Source organism: Musa acuminata, chromosome BXJ2-7, assembly GCF_036884655.1.
Source record: "Musa acuminata AAA Group cultivar baxijiao chromosome BXJ2-7, Cavendish_Baxijiao_AAA, whole genome shotgun sequence".
Taxonomy (NCBI): domain Eukaryota; kingdom Viridiplantae; phylum Streptophyta; class Magnoliopsida; order Zingiberales; family Musaceae; genus Musa; species Musa acuminata.
In genome coordinates this window covers 29,734,657-29,754,805 of record NC_088344.1, presented here as the reverse complement: position 1 = coordinate 29,754,805, position 20,149 = coordinate 29,734,657, and the positions used below count along the sequence as shown (strand labels likewise).

At 42.2% G+C, this 20,149-nt stretch overlaps 1 protein-coding gene across 3 annotated transcripts in view; it reads right to left on the bottom strand.

Moving 5' to 3' along the window:
• Positions 1 to 18,568, bottom strand: part of LOC135617516 (uncharacterized) — a 42,856-nt gene extending 24,288 nt beyond the window's left edge. For 2 of the 3 annotated variants that reach the window (XM_065117838.1, XM_065117839.1), the window contains exons 1-4: positions 18,370 to 18,510; positions 18,001 to 18,157; positions 15,145 to 15,286; positions 10,487 to 10,638 (exon numbers count right to left, since the gene is read on the bottom strand). In XM_065117838.1, the coding sequence (XP_064973910.1) occupies positions 10,487 to 10,638; positions 15,145 to 15,286; positions 18,001 to 18,117 (411 nt within the window). In that variant the 5' untranslated portion in view covers positions 18,118 to 18,157; positions 18,370 to 18,510. Of the gene's footprint in view, positions 1 to 10,486; positions 10,639 to 15,144; positions 15,287 to 18,000; positions 18,158 to 18,369 lie in introns of all 3 variants that reach the window. The other variant, XM_065117837.1, reaches the window with a different exon arrangement.
• Positions 18,569 to 20,149: the final 1,581 nt, after the last annotated feature.

The window sequence follows — 20,149 nt, the reverse complement described above, 5'->3', positions numbered from 1 at the left end:
TTGGACTGCTCCAGAGCCTATATTCGCTTAAGGGAGCCTGGCAAGTCAGAGGACAAGGTCGAATAAGCGAACGTTGCTACCAAGGAAGCTAAGGAGAACAGAATCGGTGCAAACCCTACAACGTGATGGCAGAGGCCATGCATGGAAGTTGCAGTCTGTCTTTCCATCCACCAAAGGGATCTGCTTGGAGAATACAGAGGTGTTGAAGCAGGGGGTCGAAAGGGGCGAGGAAGCGACGATGAGTCCATAGGGACTTAGCTATCTAAAATCAAGCATCAGTTAGAATGGAGGTGGACTCGGAGGAGTGCCACAGAGACATATCTACTGATCGTGAAGGAAAGGGATGCAGATACGAGGCGACGGATAGTAGGGCCATGGGCATGGCAACGCCATGGTACCGTAAAGGCGAGACTTCCGTGAAAGTCATTGATCGTGAAAGGGGCCAAGGAAGTGGGGCATGCAGAGGCAAACTCCAAGTACCAAGACAAGGCTAAAGGGCAGAGGCCAAGGAACTTCGTAAGACCGGTGTCAACGAGCTTTTCATCAAGATACCCGAAAGTGAGGGACTTCGAGTCATGCAAGAGTGCACGACCAAGGAATGAAGCAGGCAGTACGTTGTGTTGTACCTTTGCTACTCAGTGGAGTAGGCGGCAGGGTTGATGGAGAAGACGGTACAATCCCATAGGCGACCAAATCTATTAGAGAATTACTCCAAGTTGGGGTGAAAACTTCCTACATTCCAAAAATTCGATGACATTGAGAAGGTGAATCACAGTAGCTAACTCAATGCAAGGAGTGCAAACACTTCGAGTGCTTCAGAAGTGTGAGCAAAGAGCAGACGAAGGTTAGTAACCAGCTCGATGCATGGAGTACAACCCTTGAGGAGATGGACGAAGTCAAGTAACCATTACCTTCTCAACTCTTAAGAGAATGGGCGAAACCGAGAACCCCAATTCTCTTATATATCCAGTAGAGGAGCGTTGCACAAGTTCAAAGACCCTTCGAAGATAATAGAAGACAATAGTTGTCAAATCCTCACCAATGGTGATCAGTGCTATTGAGAGTAGATTATCCGCTTCATTTCCCAACAGAATGTCAATCGAAAACGGAAGTGGTGCGAATCTACTTGAAAGTGACAACTAAATGAAAAAAGAGTTGATGGACATTTTGTGGAGGAAGGACCCAAAACTTTGAAAGTTTGCGAGGCGATGCTCGTTAAAGCTCCAACAAGCATCCACCCAATTCAAGCAGCATGAGGCATTTAAGAGACTAGCGCATAGTAAGAATGGTCTTTTCCTTCATCTGGAGGATCTGTAGGAATCAACAAAGATTAACACAACTCAGCCAACCTCACACTAGAGTCAAAGTCATTGGTGAGTTGAAACAGCATAGTGGATCAAAAGTTCAACTACTCAACAACAGCACCGAAGAGCAATTGGGAGCCAAGAGGCGCATTGCAGTTGGAGCAGAAGATTGAAGACTTAGCAAAGGCGAGGAGTTGCAATGTCGGCAAAGGCTTCGACGAGGACGTCGAAGGAATAAGTGGGGGAGAATGTCACGGACAAAGTTCTAAACAGGATGTTTAATGTAATACTTATGTATATCCGTGTCTTTATGTTTGTTCATGCTTTACACAGCATGTAGAGGAACGGTCGAAGGCTTAACAACCCTATTTTAGTTGGGTTTGGTGGCCATCTTAGGCTTGTAAATAAAGGTTGCGTCATGTGGACACCAGTGAGAGATATTCGGTCTGTAGTGGACCATTTTGACCCTTTGTTGTGCAACCATTCAGAGCTTGTAAAGTCTGTTTGTAATTTGCATTGTCTATGAAGTGTTTCCTGATATGTTTGCTTGTGGATCCCGAGTGAGGTGCTTTTTCTAACTCGTTTTCTCTTTTGTAAGTCCTAAGGGACCATGGGAGGTTTCGGGGAGGCTGACCTTTGCGGACGGACACGCAAGGGTGCCGCACGACTTAGGCAAAACCAGCTAAGTCCGTGACAGAGCGGTACATACTGGTCCGCCAAGTGACCAACACGCAGACCGCCTACAACCAGGCAGTATCAGCCCGGTTGCAGCGAGGCGAGGAAGAGGCATTTGAAAAAGGGAGAGAAAGAGGGAGAAACTTCCAGAAATAGTACCCGGCTGTCACGACCTTAGCTGGAATTGCCTAAGACGTGAGGCACCCTTGCGGCCAAAGACGCGAACTTAGCTTACGTGGCCTAAGTCGCGGGTCACCCTCGTTGCAAAGACGCGAACTTAGCTTGCGTTGCCTAAGTCGCGCTTTGCCCTTGCGATCTTGCTCCGCAAGGATCAGCCACTTTGTAACCTCTCGCAGGTCCCGAAGGACCTGTAAAAGAGAAAGAAAGTTAGATCGAAAGAACGAGCAACGGACAAGTCCCGAAGTCTCGCGAAAAGGGAAGCTTTACAAGCAAATCGTCGAACACCTTGTGTGCACAAGAGAAAAGAGGGAGAGGGAGAAAAACAAGGCTTTCAAGGATGAACGAACAGCTGCAAGCCCACAAACAGCCGCTCACCTGGTCCCGGACGCAACACCAAGTTCCCGTAAAGGTCACGTGCGAACTTGCGAAAGAGTGTTCAACGCCCGGTATATAACCGAAGCCCCATCCAGCCATGTGCCACCCGGGGGGTTCCTGGGGTCTGAGCTGGCTGACATTTTGGTGAGCGGAGGCAGCACTCCGCTCACCTCCCGCGGCACGCGAAAACGGAGCCGTTTTGGGCTGTTTTGGGGCTGTTTTGCTCGGTTTGGTGAACGGTCGCTTTGCAACGCTGCAGCTTGTTCAAACTTACATATTTACAAGCAAAATGACCCAAAACCATAAGAAAACATGCTGTCAAGCAGCTGTACATGCGGGGGTGAGCGACGAACGGTTCGTTGAACGGAGTTGTTGCGGGTGCGCGACGACCGTTCGTGACATTCTCCCCCACTTAAACTGTCGACGCCCTCGTCGACGCTTGTTGGTAGTTGTTGATGACTTCTTCTTCATATCGCAGGGCGTCTTCAGGCTCCTAACTGGCTTCAGTTCGGGGAAGCTTTCGCCACTTCACCAAGTACTCTGTCTGCTCCGCTCCGTTGGGTAGCTTTATCTTGCGATCCGCCAGAATGGTTTCCACTCGCTTCTCGTAGGAGGCTGTGATGGGAGGTAGCCGAGTTGGAAAACTTCGAGAAGCATCTTGCGGATCCGAATGGTAGGCCTTCAGGTTGCTGGCGTGAAGAACGTTGTGAATTTTGAACCACGCCGGCAGCTGCAACTTGTAAGAAACATTGCCTACTCTGCTGATAATTGGGAAGGGCCCTTCATACTTACGCACCAATCCTTTGTGGACTCTTTTCCTGAAGAATTGGAGTGATGCTGGTTGGAGCTTTACCAACACCAAATCGCCAACTTTGAACTCTTGTGGTCGCCTTCCCAAGTCTGCCCACTTCTTCATCCGTTTTGCCGCCTTCTCCAAGTAAGCCCGCGCAATATCGGCATTTCGATGCCACTCCTTTGCGAAATGGTAGGCTGATGGACTACTCCCAGTATAACCAATTGCCATAGTGTGCGGAGTCGACGGTTGTTGTCCTGTGATAATTTCGAAGGGGCTCTTGTTGGATGCAGAGCTCCGTTGCAAGTTGTAGGAGAATTGGGCGATGTCCAACAGCTTCACCCAATCTCGTTGATTGGCACTCACGTAGTGCCGGAGATACTGCTCTAAGAGCGAATTTATTCTTTCAGTTTGACCATCCGTCTGGGGGTGGAGGCTTGTAGAGAAGTATAACTTTGACCCCAACAACTTGAATAGCTCGGTCCAGAATCGTCCCAGGAACCGAGCGTCTCGATCACTAACAATATTGTGTGGGACTCCCCAATACTTCACTACACCCTTCATCATCAGTCTGGCCGCCTCTTCAGCTGAACAGTGTAGGGGAGCAGCAATGAAAGTTGCATACTTTGAAAACCGATCGACCACCACAAGTATCGATCCAAGTCCCCCTACAGGCGGCAAGCTAGATATGAAGTCTAAGGAAATGCTCTCCCATGGCCTTTCTGGTACAGGCAACGGCTCCAAAAGTCCCACCGGCTTCCGTTGCTCCACCTTGTCTTGTTGGCAAGTAAGGCATGTTCGAACATACTCCTCCACATCAATCCCCATCTTTGGCCAGTAGAAGGCCCTCTCCACGAGAGCCAATGTTCTGTGAATGCCGAGATGTCCAGCCCAAAGGGAATCGTGACACTCTTTCAAGAGTTCACGCCTTAAATTGTCCACTCGGGGAACATAAACTCTATTCCCTTTTGTGTAAACAAGTCCCTCCTGGACCCAAAATCGTCGTGCCTTGCCTTCTTTGATGAGCTGCATCAGGATAACTGCCTGGGGATCACTATACAGTCCATCTCTGATTCGAGAAAGGAAGTTGGAATGTAACTGACTTGTTTGGCCTCTGCCCTCCAGTTGTGCAGCATTCACGCACTCCACCTTCCGACTCAGCGCATCGGCCACGACATTCGCCTTCCCGGGCTTATATTCCATTGCCATATCAAATTCAGCCAGGAAGTCCTGCCACCGTGCTTGCTTTGGGGAGAGCTTCTTCTGAGTTTGGAAATAACTCAGGGCGATGTTGTCTGTCCTCAGCACAAATCGCGACCCGAGGAGGTAGTGTCGCCAAACTCGTAGGCAGTGGATCACCGCTGTCATCTCCTTCTCATGCACTGGATACCGCCTCTCGGTCTCGTTGAGTTTGCGGCTCTCGTAGGCCACCGGATGACCTTCTTGCATGAGTACTCCACCAATAGCAAAGTCCGAAGCATCGGTATGGACTTCAAAGGGCTCTCCATAGTTTGGCAATTTGAGCACTGGTTCTTCCAGAACAGCAGCCTTCAGATCTTGGAATGCTATCTCACATTTGTCAGACCACTTCCAAGGCTGCTCCTTCAGCAACTCCGTCAGTGGGGTTGCCCGCTTCGAATATCCTGAAATGAAGCGTCGATAGTAGTTGGCGAATCCAAGGAAGGATCTCAACTCTGGCACCTTCTTTGGAGTTCGCCATTCCGCAACTGCTTGCACCTTCGACTTGTCCATCCGAATGGAGCCATCACCGATTCGATGCCCTAAGAATAGGATCTCAGTTTGAGCAAAGTAGCATTTCTCCCTTTTTACGAACAAAGTGTTCTCCCTGAGAACCTTGAAAATCGTCCGAAGGTGCTTGACGTGCTCCTCGAGCGTTTGGCTGTAGACGACGATATCGTCCAAGTAGACGACCACGAACTTATCCAAATACTCCTTGAATAGTTGGTTCATGAGAGTACAGAATGTGGCCGGAGCGTTGGTTAAGCCGAAAGGCATCACCAAGAACTCAAACGCTCCATACCTGGTCACACAGGTAGTCTTCGCTTCGTCGCCTTCAGCAATGCGCACCTGCCAATACCCCGACCGAAGGTCGAGTTTTGAGAAATACTTGGCCTTGCCCAGTTGGTCGAACAAGTCCGCGATGAGCGGGATGGGATACTTGTTCTTCACCGTTACTTTGTTGAGGGCTCGATAGTCGACGCATAATCGGAGGCTCCCATCTTGTTTCTTCTGGAAGAGAACTGGAGCTCCGAAAGGTGCTTTTGAGCTGCGGATGAGACCACCGCTTAGCAGTTCACCTAACTGCTTCCTGAGTTCGGCCAACTCTGGTGGAGGCATGCGGTAGGGTGGTCTTGCTGGAGGCTTCACTCCTGGCTCCAGCTCGATACTGTGATCCACGCCTCTGCGTGGAGGGAGAGTCTTCGGCAACTCGGGTGGCATAACATCTTTGAACTCTTTTAGGACATTCGCCACCACGGCAGGTTCTTGAATGGCCTCCTCGTTGAGTGGCTCTAGCTTCATAGCAGCCACGAATGTCAACTCGCCTTTTCGCACCCCTTTCTTCAATTGTAATGCCGAGATGTGTTGGGGCTCCTTGGTTCCTCTCCGAGAGATGGGAACCACGCAGGGATCATCGCCTCCCATCATACATAGGGAATTCAAGAATGGCATCGGCACCAACTTCGCCGCGTGCATAAACTCCATTCCAAGAATCACTTGGAAGTCGTCTAGTGGCACGGCCATCATGTTGGTGTTTCCGCTCCAAGTCCCGATTCTGATGGGAACTCCCTTCGCCAACCCGGAGATTCGCCTGGCCTCCGAGTTCACTGCTTTCATTCGGCTTGGGCTCTTCTCCAAGGTCAACCCAAGTCGCTGTGCTTCACGATCGGCTATGAAGTTGTGGGTAGCGCCCGTGTCCACCATTGCACGGGTTGTTTGGCCATTCAGCTTAATGTCCACATACATTAGCTCGCTGCTTCCTGCTTTTTGTGCCTTCATCTTCATGTTCTCCCCCACTTGACCCCGCATAGCGTTCAACAGACGCATTGCTCCCATTCGGGGTCCTTGCGACTCCTCATCGTCGCTGCTGGATTCTGAACTGCTTGAGCTAAGGGCAACAGCTTTGCCCTTGTCCGATCGGGGAGGGTGGATGGAAGCCGTCAACGCATTGAGTGCCTGTTTTTATGGGCACTCCCTTACCATGTGTGGTCCTCCGCACAAGAAGCATCCTCCCGGTTTTGAGGCCTTGCCTTTCGGGTTCGGCCCTTTGTGGGAGCTCTTCTTCTTTTGTTCGCCCCCGAGCTCCTTCCCTCGAGAATGTTTTGGAGGGCGATTGCTTGAAGATTGTTTCCTTCTCGCTGGGTCTTCAGAGGAAACGAAGTCGGTGAGCCTTTCTGCAGCTGCAATTGCCCCGACCACGTCGGTAACATTCCTTCGATTCAGCTCCTGTTGAGCCCATGGTTTCAAACCATCAAGGAAGCTGAACAACTTGTCCTTCTCGGACATGTCCTGTATGTCCAGCATTAGTGCAGAAAACTGCTTCACATAGTCTCGGATGGTAGTACTTTGGCGGAGTTGTCTCAACTTCCTTCTTGCGACGAACTCTGTGTTCTCCGGTAGGAACTGAGTTCTCAACTCCCGCTTCAAGTCCTCCCATGTGTCGACTCGACACCGACCTTGTTGGATCTCTTCCCAACGAGTTCGCCACCAAAGTTTCGCATCTCCGTTCAGATACATTGTTGCTATTGAAACTTTGGTATCTTCAGAATCGGGCCTCGTAGCTCGGAAGTATTGCTCCATGTCGAACAGAAAGTTCTCGAGCTCCTTGGCATCTCTGGCCCCTCCGTATCCATGGGGCTCAGGTGCCCTCAAGTTTTGTGGCGGTGCAACGCGGGTGTTGCCTCCTCCCGCATTTAGCGTTCTTGTGAGCATAGCCACCTTCGCCGTGAGTTCCGCCACATCTTGTAAGTGCTGCACGGAGTCCTTGGTGTCATCGGACAGTCGGTCGACTAGGGCCTCGACCTTGTCGATCCTGGACTCCGCTTCCTCTTGCGAGCTCTCTACCCCAACAAGTCTTTGTTGGCCATGGTAGAGTTCCTCCATGCTCGCTTCCAGAACATCTAGGCGGGTTTCCGCCGTCATGAGTCTCTCCTTATGACTCTTTTTTCCAGTTAGCGCACCAGATTGCGCTTCCTCCGCTCGCGGAGAGTTGCCAACTTCTCGCTCATCCTGTTCGCTGCCGCGATCCTCGTGAGCGGCTCCAACAGCATGAGAGCGAGTGTGCACATGCAGCCCACCTGCGGCTGCTTGGGGCAAGGTTCCGGCTTGCCCCGTCTTGCTTGATTCGCCACGATGCTTTGCCATGGCGAAATTGCGAAGTTCGTTCGCTGTTCGATCGAAGAGCTTGCCCGCTCTGATACCACAATGTCACGACCTTAGCTGGAATTGCCTAAGGCGTGAGGCACCCTTGCGGCCAAAGACGCGAACTTAGCTTGCGTGGCCTAAGTCGCGGGTCACCCTCGTTGCAAAGACGCGAACTTAGCTTGCGTTGCCTAAGTCGCGCTTTGCCCTTGCGATCTTGCTCCGCAAGGATCAGCCACTTTGTAACCTCTCGCAGGTCCCGAAGGACCTGTAAAAGAGAAAGAAAGTTAGATCGAAAGAACGAGCAACGGACAAGTCCCGAAGTCTCGCGAAAAGGGAAGCTTTACAAGCAAATCGTCGAACACCTTGTGTGCACAAGAGAAAAGAGGGAGAGGGAGAAAAACAAGGCTTTCAAGGATGAACGAACAGCTGCAAGCCCACAAACAGCCGCTCACCTGGTCCCGGACGCAACACCAAGTTCCCGTAAAGGTCACGTGCGAACTTGCGAAAGAGTGTTCAACGCCCGGTATATAACCGAAGCCCCATCCAGCCATGTGCCACCCGGGGGGTTCCTGGGGTCTGAGCTGGCTGACATTTTGGTGAGCGGAGGCAGCACTCCGCTCACCTCCCGCGGCACGCGAAAACGGAGCCGTTTTGGGCTGTTTTGGGGCTGTTTTGCTCGGTTTGGTGAACGGTCGCTTTGCAACGCTGCAGCTTGTTCAAACTTACATATTTACAAGCAAAATGACCCAAAACCATAAGAAAACATGCTGTCAAGCAGCTGTACATGCGGGGGTGAGCGACGAACGGTTCGTTGAACGGAGTTGTTGCGGGTGCGCGACGACCGTTCGTGACACGGCGTCGCCTCCTCCTCCTCCGCCTCCTTCTTGTTCTTCTTCATCGCTGTAGCACCCATTGCCATCGCTCCCTCGATGTCGTAGCTCTTCGACACCTGCTGCCATCATTCCCTCGACATCGAAGAAGATTCTTCTTCTTTCGTTCCTTCGCTGTGACGGCCGCTGCCATCCCACGACACCGCAGCTCTTCGGTGCCCGTTGCCATCGTTCCCTCGACACGGAAGAAGATTCTTCTTCCGCTCCTTCGCTGCGGTGCCCGCTACCATCCCTCGACGCCATAGCTATTCGCCTAAGGTTCGGGTGGGGCTGCTAAGTTATATATTTTTTATATATTTAATATCGTTTAAATATAATATATTTAATATTATTTTTTAAATTTCTGTGCTTTTATATATTTAATATTATTCAATATTAAAATTAATTTAATTTTTTTTAAGCATACCGTTTGGTACGCCATAGCATACCGCTCAGTATGCCCATACCAAGCAAAGCTCGAAACTCCGGTACGGTATGAAATTTCAATCCTAGGTTAATTCATCTATGAAAACATTCATCTCTGCTTGTGTGGCTGCTCATTATAACAAATATGGTAAAACAAAAAATATACAGATTTGCACAGCTGCTTCATGGAATGTGATAGAGGACAAAATGAACCATTTCAAAACTAACACATGAACACCTCCACCCCAACAATGAGGGCTGCAACCTCTGCAGAACAATTACCGCATAGGGGGCAGTTGAGACATCTTGGCTTGACGGTTACACCACCTTGGCAGGTGATTGAGTCATGTCAGTGGAAATTATGCCACCTTGGCAGTTGGTTGAGTCATGCCACCTTGCTAGATGGTTGGGCTACAAAGTGGGGGTACTACTCCACCTCAGTTACCATCTCAACTGACGGTTGCACCACCCCTGCAATTGCCTTTAACCACTTAAACCACCGCCAACCACAAGGATCTAGAGGCTCTCTCTCATTCCTTTCTCTCTCTTCTGCGCTCCTACTTTCACTAGACCTCAAACACAAGTGACTTACGCATCGGAGGGATTGAATCAGGCTACCCCTGATCTCAATCTTTTGTAGGGTCTCAAGTGGCACGTCGAGAGATCAAGCAACATGCAGATTCCAGCTTCCTCTCCGACCATCCTCAACTTCCCAGGACAATGCATGTTTGCCCATTGTCACGTTCAAATCGAGTCGGGGTGTTCTTCCCTTTGTTCATCGAACAACCAACCTTGGAGTTAACAAAATCAATACTATAAAAGTCAATCACCTTTGGTTAGTTGGCCATTGTCATTGTCCACTGCTCTCAAAGATCAACGAAAATAAGAAAAATGACAAAAGAGAGAACAATAGTAAGCAAAAGTAATAAAAATATTAAAATAGGACCATAACACTGACATGATAAATGGACACTGAATTCTAGAATCCAAAATTGGATAAGAATCGTTAAAATGTTTATTACTCAACAATGATAATTGATCAAACATAATTTGCAAGCCCTATTAACAAGATACGTAGAACTTAAATGATTGCTACATAGCCACCAAGAAAATGGACACCATTAGCATTCAGTTATTGCTTGCTATTCATGAATTAGAACAGGAATGTCCCATTTCAATAAATAATATTTATAAGATTGGACTACTAATTATGATGGGAAGAGGAAGGGTTAGAGTGATTATGGCAATCATGGCTCCTTAAATTATTATTAAGACAATAAAAAAATACTAAAACAACCAAATACTACTTTTTTAACTGTTAACAAGTTATCATTAAAAGTAAACCATAATGCCAAAGGAACCTATAAAAATTATCGATGACAGAATGACAGGACTTATACACTTCCATGTAAATTAGCATAAGCTACATGTAATGAATAATGAAGTTAGAAACAGTATCCCAGCCAAAACATAACACTTACTTCTCGTCCTTGTCTTCTTTGTTTATTGATCACTTGTTTAGAAGAATATCTTTTGCCAGGTAGCACAGAGTCATTATACGTCTCATCCAGAGGAACTTTAGAAGGAATGATGTTACCTATGCACTGGCCATATGAAGGGCAGTCCAACCAACCTACGATATCAAGAACGAAAGATGCAAATCCACCCAAAAAAAATAGTTATTGGGAGCATAGACAAATATAACTTTTCCAATATACCTGAACAAATAATGTCATACAATTAATGCAAAGAAAAAGAGTAGTGATGAATGCCTTACAGATATTAATTATGATAATTGCTAGAAAAACTGGGAATCAGAATTTAGTAACTTACAAAAAGACGTCACTAATATCAATTTACATCTTATTACCTCCCACAAGTAATGAACTGATATATCCAACTATTAACTTCCCCATGGATGTTAAACTAGAATACAGAGGAAGTCACAATCTTGGATATGAAATTCCCAATTTAAAAATGAAACGAAAACTCATAATAGAGCAACCATGTCAACTCAACATCCATGAAACAAATTTAATTAAAATTGCATTTAGGTTATATTGCTAAAATGAAACAAATGGTTTCGTAAATGCAGCTTGTTTTTGCATTATTTATGAGTTTAAGCTATTTGGCTCATCATTAGGCCTAAACCTAGAATCAAATCAATCCAAAAATATCCAGTTAAACCAGTAAAAGGAATTAATTTTTTGTAATAAATGACCCAAAAACAAATGAGTTTAAATTTGACCCACCTATTGCCTAGGTAATGAGGAAATATGAACAAATTGATTATCAATTATCAATCTGATGGTGGAAGCATACCACTTCTGATGTAAGATGACTACAAATCATGCATCATTTATGTAATACAAGATGAAGATGAAAATTCTGCAGGAAAATATGGCTAACAAAAGAAAATGGTTTCCAACTAAAGTACAAGATTTTTGTTCAAATACATCAGCCGACTAAAACACAAGTTACAATAGAACAAAGCAGGAATTAATTAGACAAGTTGCTGGAGGTAAGAGTTCCATGCTGTTCTCTAAATTAAGCTAGTGATCATAGTTCATGACATCAGTGAATCTGAGACAATATGCATGATCTATATCAATTTTGTATAATCCTGATCTGAATTCAGTCAAGCTTCAGCCTTATTATCAAATAATGGTCTAAATTAGTTTGACATTGGCCAATTATAGCACAAACTAAAAATAATAAAGAAGAAAAGATGAGGGGAGGATTGGAGGAGGTCGATGGTTGTTTTAGTTGGTATACCACTGGAGAGGAACGAGAAGCAGAGGAAGAGGAAAGACAAAGAAAACCTATAGTTATGTCCACGAATATTGCTAGCTACAACTATCACCTTTGCAACATTAAGAGAGCAGACCAAGTACTTATTAACCTCTTAAAGAAAACCATCAAAAATAAGGGAGATGTCATGGACTTTGGCTATGACAGGTGCTAGTCTTGCTGCAGGATTGCTGCATTGATAAGGAAGAGAGTTTGATATCACATCCAGATAATCAATTATAGAGCCACGAACAATTGCTCATCTCCATAACCAGGAATTTAGAGAGGTGAGGCAGAAGTGTATAGAAGGCTGGACAAAGAAGCAACAGGATACTTATGGGACTTCATCAGAATATTTCTTTCATTGGAATGTGACCTATTTCAAGGAATGAGATTTCACCCAATTCGGTATGGTACTGCCAATATTTACTAGTCCAAATGCCGACCGGCACATGGATCAGCTCAATTTCAGGCAATTCATGTGTCATACATGGATTGCCGAGCATTAAGCCCAGTAAAATGAACAGTAAAGATTGTGAACTGGGCTTACCATCTGATTCAGGTCTCATAACAGGCCTGGACCGATCAGTAAGCCTAGCCCTTTTAAAATTTTAAAAATAAAAAATAAAATCTAAATTAAAACCTTAAGTTATCTCATGTGTTCTACTCTATGCCCATGTTCGCATCCTCCATCGCCCGCACGGTATGCCTACTACTGCTTCCTTTTCTTCTTCCACCTCCTCTTATTCTTCCTCCATCTTCTTCCTATGCTTCCTCATCCTTTTTCCTCCCCTCCTCTCCCTCCCCCAACAATTCGTCACATGTTCAGGCCGCCTACCTACCAGCACACATGACACCATAATGCACCATAATACAAACCTTCATGTATTCCATTGCATAGAAGGTTACGCTACAATTAATCCATGGATCCTACAAACCAAGGAGCAATAAAGATCCATATACAAAAATATTGGTCATATCTATCAGTATAGCAATTGGGTCCATGTTATGAATAGGACTCCTAAGGGAGCTACTCCTTTTCAAGTGAAAGTGTAGCGCCTTGAAGAGATACTTATTATAAAACCAACTAAACTAAACTAGCTTCTCTGTTGAAATAGTAAAATAAACATCCAACCATGAGCATTAGAGGTTGTCATAGATAAACGACTATTTGGCTAATCTTTCTACAGCCTCCCAGCCCCACTGTCACCTACGGTGGCCCCTTTCCTCCACTATCCGCCGCCATCACTCCGCCAAGTGATGCCGCCGCTGTTGCCTCGCTTCCTCATCTTTTTTTCCTTCTTCTCTTCCTCTTAGTCTTCCCTCTTCTTGGTATCATGGTACATATTGGCCTACCATGTGTGTATATGCTGATACCAACTAGAACCTTCTGGTTGGGGCATTGACAGGCATGGGTCCAGTACCCGAAATTGAAAACCTTTACTAAAACTATGTTAATGCATCAATTTCTAGGATTTTCTTAGCCAAAAAGTTGCTATCCTCCCTGTTCATCCACCTAAACAAAACCCCAATACTAATGTTAAGGGAAGAAGGATCAGTGGTCCCTTATAACAGAACTAAGCATTCAGATAATCCTCATGGGTAAAAATGGGGGCTAGCAGCCGCTTGCTTTGACCCAAAGAGCTAGTCTCCACATGACTTAATTGTCCCTTCCTCTTTGGGTCTTCTTATAGTCCTAAAAAGCACAGCTTCCAAAAGGATATTTGCTTTGTTCCCTAATCAAGTTAGGTGCTACTATATGATCAGATTTCCTTTGTTTCATACCCCATAAAGGACTCCTGACTCAGGTTCATAACCTTCTCAAACTTCCCAAATAAGTCCAGTTGTTGTCCTGATTAAGACAAAGCCAGCTCTGTTGTCAGTAGAAATGGCTACTATGCAGCCCTCTTGACAAGGCCTTCGTGCAGCCCCGTTATGACCAACATACACTTGCCTTGACAAACATACAACACACCCTTGCCTTGACAAATATATTTTGTTCCTGGTCATTGTCTTGGTCAAGTTCGATCTGCGTCATCACAGCCAAGCTCCCCAACACCTTTTCATCAACTGACTAATAGAGTGATTCATTTGACAAATGCTTACCTCTATAGTTAGCTCTAAGATGTTTGAACTTCTCAAAACTCCATAGATATAAAAAGAAATGGTACTCTGCTTGGACCGAAACAACTTTTAGTAAGAGTTCATCACGACTTTTTTTGTTCAATAACAATTAAAGTGGAACAAGCTAGGAACAACGTGCACATGCCTATAATACAACGTTTAAGCAGTATGACATCTAGACTCTTAAGTCAAGCATACTGGCTATGCCATATCCTAACTTCCTGGGGTGCTTCCCCTAACTTAAAAACCCGACTCTAAAAAAAAGTAAGAAAAATAATGTACTATTAGACCTCAACTCTAAAGTGAAACTTCAAATTACTTTCTAATGACAATAGTCATCGTGGCATTGCTTATTATGTGATTTTGTAAATATGTGTAATTGTCTCCTACATTTCCAAAGATCAGCTAGTTAAGAATCTAAAAAATAAAGCTCACAACATACTTTTAGACCAAATTCTGAAGCTAATCGATTTTGTACATATAATAGTTGATGTGGTCTTCTTATCTATGTTGTGATTTTGTAAAGACAATGTGTAAAACAGACCACCTAGAACTCTGCTATTCACGTCTATGCACAGGTAGCAAGCTAATTAAAATGATATGATTAAAAAAGATTATGTATAAAAGTGGTTCAATAGAAAATTCTTTTGCAATTTGTGTGTTGCTGAAAAGAACACAATGAACATCCTAATAATAACATAAAAATATTGTTCCAAAAACAATTACAATTTTATCTATTTAACCATCTGATTAGTTCTGACATAAAGAAAGAATTTTAGAAAACATCATGCTATGGTGAATGGTCATAATATTTTTGTATCAGAATGACCAAAACATTGTCATAATTCATAAACTTTATTTTCTCAACTGAATTTTACATAGGAAGAATGATTCAAACTAAATTTAGCCACATGTTTCTCACACAAGATTTCAGATTCCACATCCAAGACTTTATAAATACATAATTAATTTATCTAGGTACTTCAATCAACCTTTCCTTTGGCAATAGATTCATGCCTTGGCTTAATTAAGATTTCAGTCTCATTAAACTTTTTTTTGTTTTATTAAAAATTGAACTCATATCTTGCTCCCAATACAAAATTAACTTTCTCATCTTGGTCATATTTTATTTCCATATTTATTCCTAGTTATGAGTAGATAACTCAAAGAACAGCAAAAGCACTGCCAAAATATAAACAGAATTTCTACAAGGATAAAAGGATACCTTGAGGGGGCTCCTTCACTCTTCCGTAGCGTCTGGTGTTTCTACTCTGAGTGACATAATCATTTCTCACTGATTGGGAATATCGATTCAGTCCATCCTCTCGGTTTTCTCTTTTCAACTTCTGGCGTCTTTCTTCACGCTCCTGTTCAGTAAGAGAATATAAGATCAGCATATTAAAATTTTATAACCTTCAAGCAGATAATTGTGAAACAAGTCTGCCAAAAGCTGGAGGCACCCAACCAATTTGACACATAGAAAACTATAAATAGGTGTACCCATGAGAAATCAAGTCGAACCACCAAAGACTTATATATCCTAGAGGACCTACACCACCCTGCCTAAAACTAAATTGTCTGCTCAGGCACTTATTAAAGCAATATGTACAAAAGGACACCAGAGAGTGTTCTTAGGCAAAGCAAGCAAGAAAAAAAACTATGCTTAAGACACTTTTAAGTTAAAAGGTTAGATCTTCAGTAAGCCCAACCAAAAAAGTGGTCTTACAGCTGGAAAATTATATTAGACGTTCAATAAATTGTAGCAAACTAAGGTTAAATATCTATGACAGCATAGTGAACACTGAACCTACACATGGATACTCATCTAGTCTAAAAGTATGTCCTGCATTGTCTACATAACAGTTCAACAAACATGCTAGAAACCAACAAGGGAATCCATGTAACACTACTCACATAAAATACATTTTTGCAACAACATTAGCATGGTGGCTTCTGTTAGATACTAACAACTATTATAGTTTAGCCTCTTTTTCCTTCTTTCTCCTGTTATCTTGTGTACTATTTTATTTACTACAACTAAAAGAACTTTCTTTGACCTATTGCTAATTAATCAAGCTTGGCAAGTCTCATATTGCTCAATTAGATGCAAAGAAAAGGATAGAGAAAAGTATTCCACTGGAACTTCTCTTCCATAAAACCAATTCGATTGTTTAGGACTTCAGGAAAAGGAATTGGAATCTTTTTCCCTTTTCCTTTTCAGTGTCTGGAATTCAAGCAAAAGTTCCTTTTATTTAAGAGACCACAAAAAAATTGCAGAAAACAGGTTTAGGCAAAGTTTTATTTTCATTTTCTGGAGAAAATATCTGGAAAATAAAGAACTTTTTTTCCTAAAAATCTAGAAAATAGTTTAAAAAAAATTCAGCTTTACAACCAGAAGCTCCCTTAAGGAAAAAAACCCATGAACCTTTCCTTGAACCATCCTTTAAGGAAAACAGAAACCACATATATGATATTCTGATATTCTACAGCTATTATCCAAACTTCAGAAAAGAACACAACCATTCATTAACAGGAAGACTCTTGTGGCTTATATAAAAGCCTTTATTCAGCATTATGTTAGACGGGCTTTAACACTTACCAAACTAGCCCTTTTCTCTCTTTTTTCTTTTTTTGCTTGACTTTCTATCCTTTTATGAAGGAAGATAACTTTTGAAGTCAAGTTACGGGCTTTTATCAGTAGTTCAAAGATTATAAAATATTATTCATATTTTTGTGAATATTAAAATGGAAGAGCGAGGTCGGTTGAGACTTGAGAATACAGGAGAGGGTTTTCTTTAAAATGAATGCCAACATGAATATTTACCCAAAATAATGACCAACAATTGCAAACAGATAAAGCAAAACGATAAGAAAATATAGTAAGTTAGATATAGAGCTTAGTAGCACGAACCATGCATAAAACCAAATGCTTCATAGAAATCCTTATATTCACAACCATGGAGCCTATTTAAAATTATAATCTGTCTACCCTGAACCAAATTTAGTATGTTAAGCATTATACCGGCTTTCTCCCTAACAGAACATTTAAATATCAAGATTATAGTTTTCTACTTTACCAATATTTGCTGATGAAATGAACAAAAATATACAATCAAAGATTACTTCCCATTTTGGATCTTCTTCTCCTAAGGAAATACAACTCTTTTGCATCTAATAAAAGAAAATAACATACACACATATAAAGATATGTATATACACATATAAACACATTTTGCAAACACCTCCTGCTCTTATCCTTTCAAACCTTGCAACATCTTCAAGCTGAGACCACATACCCATATCCACAGCCACTGCAAGCAAAGAATCTAGAGTAGGTTGGAATTTTATACAAAAGCCAACAACCCTATAAACGATGGATAAGTGTGAAGTTTTAGAGCCAGCATAGATGAGTGTCCTCTCAAATTCCTCATTCCTTGCCTCCTTTTTTTATTGTTCCATGATAGGTATCTATCCTTGTACATTCCACCATTGTACATTCCTAACTGATACATAAAAGTTAGAAATATTGTAATGATACATAAAATATTAAGATAATATCAACTGTCACACTGGCTAACAGGAGCTACAAATAAGTTAGTTTACAAAAACTAAAGTTCTTAGAATAACTCAAATCTAACTACTGCCATACTAACAGGATCTACAGATAAGTTAGCTGAGAAAAACTTTGAAAAAAAACTTAAATCTGAAATCTAATTTTCAAACTCAATGACAAACCAGCTAGAGTAAGAAAAGGCTCTTCCCACAAGTTTAAAAGAGTTTGAAAAAAGACAGATATGCATTACAACAGAAAACATCTCCTTTACACCAGAAAAAAAAACAATACAATTTGGACTTTGATTGTGAACTGAACTACACAATATAATTTGCATGTATATATGTATAATTAGGCAATTAGCAAAGGAAAGAAGATAATTAACAATCGCCCCTGCCAAAATAGAACAATTCTACCATCAACAAAGGAACAAAGACAGAACATCACAATCAACTACAACAATCATAATAATTGGCAGCAAGTAAGAAGCTACATGACGCAATATAAGTAAAGAGGAAAGGTACATACCCGACGCATTGTGGCAACGGCAGACTCCACGATTTCTTCATGTATGATTTCACCCTCAAAATGTTCCTCAAAAGGTTGCTCATCTTCTTCAGGCAACGGCGACGCATTTAAATCCATAGAAATAGACCATAAAACATCCACCTTTCTGGGTTATCGCCTATCAAGAATGAAAGCTTCGCTAAACAGAGCAAATCATTCTGCTAACGGAACAGTTAATTTGCGATGACATGCACAGAAAACCCACTAAACAACAAGAAAGGCAGCAGAGAAACAAACGAATTGAACAAAAGCCCATCGGCAAGAAGAGGAAAAACATGCAGAAAGGAAGCAAGAAAGAGGAAGCAACGAAAGAAGGAAAGTTAAAGACACCCGTTAGGCAGCTGACGACGGAGAATCCGGCTGGGTGGGTCGATCGGAGCACCTGTCTCCTTGCAGGCAAAAGAATCTACAGGACCGAGCAATCGCAGAATTTGGTCGATCAGACGCTTTGCCCTCCGGTCGCTCGCTCGCTCGCTCGCTGAGCCCGAAGACACGACGACCGTGAAAAGCCCTAATTTTGTCGCTAAAAGGCCCGATACCGGTTCGTTCGGGCATTAAAAGATGAGTAAAACGAACTCCCCAACCAAATCGGCCCGGGCCCAATATAGGTTCGAATACGACCGTCGCCCGTTCCGGTCTGGCCCGCAATGAATCGAAGTATAAGAATGTGTTACGTTTATTATCGAAATGATAATTACTTACGGTCAATCAAACTTAGTATAATAAAATAATAATAATATACCAAATAAGCATGTCTCATGAGCATAGTGAAATATTTTCTACTAATCAATTTAAACCTTTAAAATTGATAAGTGTTATATAATGAATGGTGGTGCAGTACCATTTAAGTCGAAACTTTCAAAACTATTTTTTTTTCAATCTAATATAAATAAATATTGACTCGAGTCTCAAACAAATATATCAAGCATGCCGATGACACAAGTTTTATACGATAATCAAACTTTTCTTACATAATTTGATTCTTAATATAGTGATAAGATCATTTAGTCCCACATTAGTTGAGAAGTATGAAAATCAATGACTTATAAGTTCATTATGTCTCTTTTATCTTCAAAAATATTTTTTGAATTCACATGTTTTAAAAGAATAAAATCGTACGGATATACCTATCGCCCAAAATGAACGAACAATTCCTAACAAGCCTATCAATGCGTTTGGGTAAAAGATCATATTTCATTCTAAAAGTATATTTTTTATAACCGTAAACATAAAAAAAAAAAAACACTAATTAGGTGAAACGTCTAATCCAAAGAGCATGAATATCTTTTTTTTTTATGCACAAATATGAAAACGGACCACCGTTAAAAATATTTTGTCTTGATCGAACAAAACATTATCTCACATATAATGCTTGAATAATGCTATTTATGATAATAAAAAACCAAAACATTCTTCATATGCACCTAAAATAATAAATAAAATCCAAAACCTCAACGCAATCGATCAGATACGGTGCCAATGCATGCAGTCAGTGTCTAATTTAATCAAATAAAGTGAAAAAAAAAAACTCAGATGACAAGTTAAATTATTATGATCTATCGAGCAAATTGATCCGTAACGATGAATCCCATCAGTCATAGTCCAGTAATAGTTCTACGTAACGAACTACATCTAATTTCATTCACGCATAGATTTTTTTCGTTGATTTGATTCATTTGATCATACATGATATTATTAGTCGAAACGTTAAGCTTAAATTTATGATATGACATCATAATATTTGTTATATGAGGTAGAAAACATTAATAATTATAGTACAAGGAAACAACATCTCAGTTAACTATGGCTCGACGTCGTATTAGTGGTATCTGTAAATATACGTGGCTTATTCCAAATAAACTCCAATTCATCAGTTAAGAATCACCCTTGATATCCGTACATCTCGATCATCCTACGTGGTAGCTTCAAAACATCCCATTAGTTATACAAATATTATTATAAATATTTAAATTTACGACTAAAAAGAGTTGTTACTAATTTTTCAGTGAATTATTTATTTATTTAAAAATATAATTAGATATAAATTTTGTGGATTATGATTTATTTAAATATATATTATAAATTATATATTAAAATTATATATAATTAA